Source organism: Arachis duranensis, chromosome 7 (genome assembly GCF_000817695.3).
Source record: "Arachis duranensis cultivar V14167 chromosome 7, aradu.V14167.gnm2.J7QH, whole genome shotgun sequence".
NCBI classification, from domain to species: domain Eukaryota; kingdom Viridiplantae; phylum Streptophyta; class Magnoliopsida; order Fabales; family Fabaceae; genus Arachis; species Arachis duranensis.
Window position 1 is genome coordinate 60,528,365 of NC_029778.3, and position 9,890 is coordinate 60,538,254.

General features: G+C 34.5%; 1 protein-coding gene across 1 annotated transcript in view; it reads left to right on the plus strand.

Moving 5' to 3' along the window:
* Window positions 1-7,281, plus strand: part of LOC127740557 (2-oxoglutarate-dependent dioxygenase 19-like) — a gene marked incomplete at its 5' end in the record, with an annotated part of 50,032 nt that extends 42,751 nt beyond the window's left edge. Inside the window, 2 exons of the mRNA XM_052251606.1 lie at window positions 5,240-5,603; window positions 6,938-7,281. Of these exons, the coding sequence (XP_052107566.1) occupies window positions 5,240-5,603; window positions 6,938-7,180 (607 nt within the window). The remainder of the gene's footprint in view (window positions 1-5,239; window positions 5,604-6,937) is intronic.
* Between the last annotated feature and the right edge of the window lie 2,609 nt (window positions 7,282-9,890).

Sequence of the window (9,890 nt, forward strand, 5' to 3'; positions counted from 1 at the left end):
TGTCGGGGTAGGCCCTTAGCTCCTTCTCGTCCAATCCCAACTTATCAAATGCTGGTTTGAAGAAGATGTCAGCTGAGCTCCCTTAATGCACCAGAGTTCTATGAAGATGAGGATTGGCGATAATCATAGTGATTACTACTGGGTTGTCGTGCCCGGGCACAATACCTTGCCCATCCTTCTTAGTGAAAGAAATAGCTGGAAGGTCGGACCCTTCGTTTCTGACTTAGTAGACTTCCTTCAAATGCCTTTTTCGAGATGATTTGGTCAGCCCTCCTCCCACAAATCCTACGGATATCATGTGGATATGTTGTTCTGGAGTCTGTGGGGGCGGACTTCTTCATTCATGACCTTCATCATCTGTTTTTCTTTTTCCATGATTGTTCGACCTTTCCATGAGATTTTTGTCTAGCCGACCTTCTTTGGCCAGCTTTTCTATCACATTTTTTAGGTCGTAGTAATCATTAGTAGAGTGTCCATATAATTTATGATATTCACAGTATTCATTACGGTTCCTCCCCCTTTTTGTTCTTGATCGGTTATGAGGGAGGGAGCTTTTCAGTATGGCAAATTTTCCTGTAGACGTTGACTAGGAAAACTCGCAGGGGGAGTGTAAGAGTGATATCTCCTAGGGCTTTCGGGACTGACTTCTTCCTTTATCTTGGGTTCCTTCTCATTTTCTTTTGATTGGTGGGGATGCCCTAGCCGCCAATTTGGTTCTCGTAACCTGGCATTTTCCTCCATATTGATGTACTTCTCAACTCATTCTTGTACATCACTCAAAGAAGTCGGGTGTCTCTTTGAGATGGACTGAAAGAAGGGTCATTCACGGAGTCCATTAACTAGGCCCATTATCACTGCTTCTGTAGGCAAGTCCTGGATTTCTAAACATACTTTGTTGAACCTTTCCATGTAGTTTCTCAGGGTTCTCCAACCTCCTGTTTCACTCCTAGTAGGCTAAGCGTGTGCTTGACTTTGTCCTTCTGAATTGAAAATCGCGTGAGGAACTCACGCGAGAGGTCGTCGAAGCTTAATTGAGTGGATTTTATCAACTCTTTATCCACTTATTCATACTATTTGCATGGTTTTACATTTGCCTTCCTAATTATATGCTTTGATTGAAAACATGCTTCTTTGGCCTTAAGTTCCCTATGTTTAATCCTCTCTTATTACCATTAGATGGCTTGATATGTGTGTTAAGTGTTTTCAGATATTATAGGGCAGGAATGGCTCAGAGGATGGAAAGGAATAATACAAAAATGGAAGGAATACAAGAAGTTTGAGAAACTGCTAAGTTGTCCAACCTGACCTCTTCGCACTCAAACGGCTATAACTTTAGCTACAGAGATCCAAATGACGCGGTTCCAGTTGCGTTGGAAAGCTAACGTCCGTGGCTTCGACTTGATATATAATATGTCATAGTTGCTCTGACGCTAGACGATGCGAACGCGTGATCTACGCGGACGCGTCGCATCTGCGAACTTCAATCCGCGCGGCCGCGTGGGCGACGCCTCCGTGTCACTTGCCCGCGACCTGAACGTACCAGAATACGTAGCGGGCAATTTCTGGGCTATTTTTGACCCAGTTTTCGACCCAGAAAACACAGATTAGAGGCTATAAAGTGGGGGAATGCATCCATTCATCAAGAGGCTTTCATAATTCATAATCTTTAGGTTTTAGATGTAGTTTTTAGAGAGAGAGGTTCTCTCCTCTCTCTTAGGATTAGGATTAGGATTTTTAGAACTTAGGAATATTTTTATCTCATCTTTTTATCAGGTTCAATATCATTTTATTTCGACTTCTCTTAATTGCTGATTATTGATGTTACTTATTTGGCTTATGACTCTTCATATTTGGATTGATTTTATTTTATTAATGCAGTTGAGGTATTTCAGACTTATATGTTACTGATGCTTGGGCTCTATCCAAATTATTTTCATTCAAGTAGATTTTATTCCCTTTTGGCTTTGGTTGATTAATTGATAACTCTTGATTTATCAAACTCATTGTTGACTGAAAATTGGAATTCTTCAAGAGTTAATTTAAGATCCAATAACTCTAACTTTTCCCAAGGAAAGACTGGGACTTGAGGATTCGAATTAATTCATTCACTTAACTTACCTTCATAGTTAGAGGTTAACAAAGTGGGAGAAAAATCCAATTCTCATCACAATTGATAAGGATAACTAGGAAAGGACTTCCAGTTCTTATACCTTGCCAAGAGTTTATTTTATTATTGCTATTTATTTATTTCGCTTATCATTTATCATACTTGTTCCTCATTCTCAAAACCCCCAAAATTTTACCTTTTTCATAGCCAATAATAAGTCATACCTCCCTGCAATTCCTTGAGAAGACGACCCGAGGTTTAAATACTTCGGTTATCAATTTATTTAAGGGTTTGTTACTGGTGACAACCAAAACTTTTGTAAGGAAGGTTGATTGCTTGGTTTAGTAACTATACTTACAACGAGAGTTTACTATAACCTCTAAACCATCAATCTTCAGTTCTTCAAAATGGCGCCGTTGCCGGGGAATTGCAAACGTGTGCCTTATTATTGGTTATTGTAAATATAAAAAAAATTCAGATTTTTATTTTAAAATTTTTATTTTATCTTATCTTATTTTTCAAAATTCAATTTTTTTTTAAAATCATCTCTTTTTCAAAATATTTTTTTTGTTAGTTTTTGTTTTTATTTTCTCTCACTACTATGAACTCTCACCCCTTTGGCTATGAGTCTGGTTACAATTATGTTGCAGGAAGAAGAAATTACAATGAGAACAGGCATCAAGGTTGGAACAATCAAAGATGGGAGGAGCCACAAGGAATTGATCAACCCTCATGGCAACAACCTCCTCCAATGGACTATCAACAACCACCACCATATGCCTATGAACCCTCTCCTCAACATGACTTTGGACCACCATACTCACAATTCAATATTCACCATCTCCATATCCATCAATCCAAGAGCACTATGATCCTATTTATGACAGCCGAGCGCATCAAGAGACAACGGATCGTTTCAAGGAAACAGTGGATCGAATTCAGGCCACCCTTCATCAATTGGAGCAAGCGATAAGTCAATTAGCTTCCCGACGTTCGAACACTCAAGGAACCCCCATGGCTTCATGTGGACAATCTAATGAAGAACGTAGCATGAAGGAGATACTAGAAACTCCAGTGAACAGTAGGGAGCATGACTTTGTACTGGAACAAGTGGAGGAAGCTGGAATTATTGAAGAAGAAGAAGTGGTTGAAGACTTAGGAGATGCAGAGACACTCCGATGTCTAACTTAGCAAGGGGTTAAGCAGGTTTAGAATATTGGAACCTGGGTTTACCTGAGTGTGTCAGTGTATTTATTGGTGATGATCCAATAACCACCGTTGAAGTAGTTACACTTCTGATGGTGGATAACCGTCCCTTTATCTTAGGATTGTTAAGATCACTCTTCTAGAAGTAGGTGAAGGATTTAATGAGGTAGTTACTTATTTGAATAAGTGACATTTGCCAGCTCATGTCTAATCTGACCTCTTTGAGAAAGTCTGGTGAACAGTGAAGGGCAACTCTTTGGGTTGGGCCTTTTTTGACTTTACTGGGCCTGGCCACTTGCGTTAGGCCAGGGTATGAACTGTAGACAAAGACTAATTTGTCGTTAATGTAAATTTTATTTTAGGTTCAATCACTAGCTAATAATTTGATGCATATATAAAATAAGATCATTTAGTTTCCTATAAAACACAGGTACAAATTCAACAAGCGACTATTATTTAGCTAGTTTTATCTATTTCATAATTTCAAGATTTTGACCATTATTAGGTTTGATTGAGCAAATAAGATTTAATTATACTATTCTGTTTTAGGTCTATGGTTAACATCCAATACTCGATTTTGAATAGAGAAAACACTAAAATTAATTTCTTTAAAGGTTACGTACGATTTTGGACTTTAACGTAGAGACCAAAAATTTATTTCGTCCCCGACCATTTTTTCACTACAAAATGGTCCCGAAGGTTTAAATTAATTTTAAAATCGTCATTCAGACAAAAATACCCCTTCGCTCTTCTTCCCCGAAATCAACCAGAAGTAGAGGTGTTGAGGCACAAGCAAAAGCAGAAACCGAAGCCGGCAGAAGCAGGAAGCAGAAGCAGAATCAACAACAATCAAACAACAACAACCAAAAGAACACCAACAACAACAACAACAACAACAATGGATAATGGAATCAATGTAACAACAAAAGCAGAACCAGAAGCAGAAGCAAAAACAACCAGAAGCATCAACAACAACAATGGAATAAAAAGAATAAACAGAAGCAACCATAAGCATCAACAACAACAATAATAACGGAATAAATAGAAGCAAAACAATACTGTAGGGACCTCGAGGGAGAGCAGGTGATCTGCAAATCACGAAGGGAAAGGCTGCGACAGTGGTAAGGGAGGAGGAGCTGCGGCAGTGAACTACGAATCACATGGGAGGAGAGCTGCGATGGTGGTAGCAGATTGCGTGGAAAGGGCTGCGGCAGTAGTGAAGACACTGCGAATTGCGACGAAAACGGTGATGCGGTGGTGGTGGATAGCGAATCGCGATGAGGAGGGCGCTATGGTGGTCGGCGGCGCTGCGAGGTCCGGGGTGTGGCGAGCTGGACGTGGTATCCCTTAGCGTCCCCGTTCCTCTCTTCTCTTTCTCTCTCCCTCTGATCTCTCCTCTCTTACTGTTAGTGTGAGGTATATGTTGAGGAAGAAAAGAGCAGTGGCGAGGAAGTAACGGTGGCAGCGAAGAGCAGCGGCGAGGAGATTTCCCACCTTCCCTTTCCCTTTTCCCCTCTTCTTCCCTGGAAACACCCCCCAAAGCGCGACTCTCCCTTCCTCCTTTTCTCATTTTCTTTTTTTTATATATTTTTTTTACTTAAGAGTAATTTGGTAATGAAAATAAAAAATTTAGTAAAAAGAGATAATTTTAAAATTAAGTTCAATTTTTAGGACCATTTTGTAGCAAAAAAAAAAAAAAGACGAAATAAATTTTTGACTTCTACGTTAGAACCAAAAGCATACTTAACCCTTTTTTCAACTAATTTTGTAATATATTCATTATATCCTTATAAGAAAGCCTCTTTGCCATTTTCTTTAAAATTTGAATAATTTGAGACTGACTACTCTTCAAAGATAAATTAGTTTTTTTTTTGCCTGAATAAATAAGTATTTTTATTTATGTTGGTTTTCATTAAATTTTTGCAGCAAAATCATAGAAACATTTTGCAAAACGAGTAGGGAGATCATTGGAGAGTTACTAAAAGGAATATCAATAAGCTTGGGCCAAGAGGAAAACTACATACACAAAGTGATCAATTATGAATCGAGCTTCCAAATATTTGTTATTAACTTTTACCAACCTTGTCCTAAGCCTGAGTTAGCAATGGGTCTACCTCCACATTCAGATTATGGGCTTCCAACCTTATTGTTACAAAATGATCTTCAAGGGTTTCAAGTTCTTCATAGTTGTCCAAGTCCAAAAAAAAAAAAAATTCTTCATAGTTGCAAGTGGATCCCTATCCAACCTTTACCCAACTCCTTTCTCCTTAACACTGGGGATCACATGGAGGTAAAGCAATATTCACTCAAGACCCAAATAAAAAAAGCTATATTCACTTTTTCATTCAATTTAATTAAAAAAAATATTATTTAAGTTAACCTTTATTCTTAATTTTCTCCCTGACATTTAAAGAAACATTATAGTAGAATTATATTACGGTGGTTATAGTACTTTAAAAAATATTGCTAAAATTAAAGTCACGCTATTTATTGTTTAACAACTCTTTAAAATAGTATTACTTCAAAAAAATGTTATCAAAATATAAAAAAAGTACGACTTTAATTTTAATAATATTTACATAATCATTATAATTAGCATAACGTAGTCATATTAAAATTCACCATGTTTAAAAGTTAAAATATTTTATTTTTATTTTAAATTTTTTATTTCGTCTCATATTAGTTTTCTAATCAAAATTAAATTTTTTTCTTCTTACTTTTATTATTAAGCTAGTTTTACTAGAATCACATTCCAGTAATAATTGTAATTATAATTTTTGCCGTTACTTAAAAAAAAATCATAATGAATAAAAGAATATTTTTCAAAAAATAAATTTAAATTTTAACTAAAAAATTAAACTAAGATAAAATAAGATATTTGAATAAAAATAAAATATATAAAATATTAGAGATAAAATTAAAATTTAGTTTAAATGATAGAAGCTAAAATAGTATATATTTTATCCTTTAACTAATTTTTTTATCTATCTGTATATATTTATAACAGAATAATAAAAAGTTTTCACGTGATTAAACTTTTTCATGAACACTAAGATTTAGTTTGATAAAGTTTTTTGAAAACGTGTTTGTGTTTTTTAAAAGCACAAACTCCTCATTTTATATTTGGTAAATAAAAAATACCATGTATTTATACTTGTAGCTTTTAAAAGATCGAGATACTTTTAAAAGCAGCTAAGGTAGAATTTTTTAAAATTGACTTATACTTTTTAAAATTTAAAAGTCTAATATAACCTCGTATATTAACTAATTTTTAAATTTAAAGCTTAAATTCATATTTTTTGTAGTATTTTTTAATTTTAAAAACTATTTTATTAAATATAATTGTTGTTGCTTGTATTTATTTAAAGTAATTTTAATTTAATTTATCAAATATAAATGATACACTTCTTAAAAAATCATCTTTTTAAAAAATAACTTTTATAAACTATTTTTCAAAAATTAAAACTTTACCGACCTAAACCAAAGTACATCCATATACAGTGCTGTCTATATAGTTTGGTTGTTCAAAACTAGCAAATATAAACTACTTTTCGCATCTAGTCCATGAAAATTATTTTAAAATATATATAGTTGATTGTTTATGATGAATTATTTAATGCTCAGATACTGACCAATGGAAAATACAAGAGCAACATACATCGTGCTATTGTGAATAATAAAGGTACAAGAATTACCATAGGTGCGGCACATGGGCCACCGCTTGACGACACTTTTGGCCCTGCAACTCAGCTTCTTGGGGAGCATGATCTCCCTTTATATCAACCCATTACATATAGAGATTGTATGAATCTTCAGCAAAGTAATGAATTGGACAAGAAGAGTTGCTTAGATCATGTTCGCATTTGAATTGCATGTGTGTTTCGTGTCATGCTGTTGTTTGTAATTTGTGATTGAATTGATTGTGGGAATGAAATTTAGACTTATTAGGTTGTCTAGTTGAAAAATAGATGGAGTTACTACCCCAGGAACGATAATTACTGTATTGTATTGAATTGAATAGAACAGTGAATCTTATATCTGTTTGTATCTATTTTGACTTGTATACAAGTAAATAAAGTTACTATGCATAACCAAAACAAAAAAAAAAAAAATGTTACTATGCAATTGCTTCAATACTACGAAAACTATAGGATAATTACTATGAAAACTAGTGAATCTTATATCTGTTTTTATGGTCACCTCATCTAAAAACTGTGACCATAGCCTTATCTATAATCACAGTTTTGGTCGTGACCATAGCCTCTATGGTGACACCTCCTTAAACCGTAACCATAGCCTTATATATGGTCACGGTTTTCACCATGGCCATAACTTATCTATGGTAATTAACCTGTTTTATTTTATGAATTTTTTTTAAAACATAATCACATTTCAAAATGATGATAATCACAAAATAAATCTAAGAATGAGAAATTTAATAAATGTAAATCATAAAAGTTTCATTAAAAAGTAGATATCCATTACAACGCTAATCAAAATAGGGTGTAATTTATCCATTACATGTAATATCGAATAAAGTCTCTTATCAAAATGTAAAGAACACATCAAAATAATACATTTAGATAACCAAAATCATTATAAGACCCATCCCATCTTATATTTGTATAGAACATATTTTCTTCACATCATGTTCTCATACTAGCAAAAGAAATAAAGAAGTTAGAACAGAATAAAAATGTTTTTGATGATGCATGCAGTGCAGTTGAGTAATGAATATGGAGCACAAGTTAAATAAGTCAATCAATATGAAAATTTCAACCACTAAATAACAAGGAGCATTTGCTAAGGTTTTAAGCCATTTGGTAATGTTTATATGTTTTTAATCTATCTTTGAGTGGAACTTCAACTCCCCTGTTGAAACCGCTTAAAACTGAAAAAAATTCAGCACAAAGAAACAACCACAACCAAAATAGAAGCTTAAAAAACAAGGTAATACCGAAATACTATTATTAGCTTCCAACCCATCAAACAAATTAAGTAATCAACACAAGCGAAACAGAAAAACAAGATCGAGTGTGAAATCAATAGACAAAGTCGAATTTAAAATAATAATAATGCTGATTGCTATATATTACTGAGTACTGAGTCAATGCTGATTGCTACCCTTTCACTTTCATGTATTATTATTGCTTTATCTATTTTTCTATACCTTCTGAAAGAAACAATGGTAGGTTATGCATCTTACGTCATAATTAGTTTCTTACTCTTTTATTCAATACGTACTCATGGAGCCAATTAGCCAAATGTCCAATTTGATGACCATGTAACATCTTTTTAATTTGATAAAATAGTGCAATTATTTTATATAGTGGTTGAAATTTTTAATTTGATAACGAACTAGATTCTATTGTAGATTCGCTTAAGGCCAATAAAATCAACAATAAAATTAACATCAACAGCAATAAGCCACTATTAAGCAATCAGCCACTATTAATTTAACTACTAATTTTGACAGTACTTACTTCCATATCTTTTGACACATGGTTCGATCCCAGTGAAGGAGGAATGCTTCGCCTCGCATCATTTGGTGCACTACTTGCATCAGGCAGAGATTGTTGGACAACTTCTATCATTACTTGCACTTGTTCCGTACTCATACTAGGATTAACTTATTGCAACAATATTTTGATCAAGCTCGTTAAACCATCCAACTTGGAAGTTAAGTTATTTTGATTTTTCTCCATAGTTAAAACCATTTCAGTATGTTGTTGTTGTTGTTGCATTTGTCGGATTTGCTTATCCTTTTTAAGAGAGGATTTTGTGACTGATCAACCATAGAAACGAACTATACCATGTCTCTTCTTTCCAAAAACCGTTTGAAGCGCTTCATCATCACTATATCCAGCTTGCTTTAAATTTTGAAGATGATTCTATTACACAGAAGGAAAATTGAAATAAGTTCATGTACGCATATGCTGAAAATAAAAAATGATTTACACATTTCTTTTAGTGTACATTTCTACGAAACTAAACAACTCACAATCGTCTCTTGTGTTTCCGAATCAGTCTCTCCTTTCTTATTAGTACAAGTTACAACAAACATCTCAGACTGTGATGGATCTTCATTGTCCTCTTTTTTTGCACGCTACAAAGAAACCACCAAGATTACTCGAAGTCAACACAGATGAAGTCAACACAGATGACATGAAAGATGTAAAGATACTGATGAGCGGATAATTTATACGCTTTTTGGCATTGTTTTTATATAGTTTTTAGTAAGTTTGAGCTACTTTTAGGATGAAATTGAGGGACTTGAGCAAAACTCTGAAGAAGGCTGACAAAAGGACTGCTGATGCTGTTGGAATCTGACCTCCCTATACTCGAAATGGATTTTCTGGAGCTACAGAACTCCAAATGGCGCGCTCTCAACGGCGTTGGAAAGTAGACATCCAGAGCTTTCCAGCAATATATAATAGTCCATACTTTATTCTGAGATTGATGACGTAACTTGGCGTTGAACGCCAAGTACATGCTATTGTCTGGAGTTAAACGCCAGAAAAACGTCATGATCCGGAGTTGAACGCCCAAAACACGTCATAACTCGGAGTTCAACTCC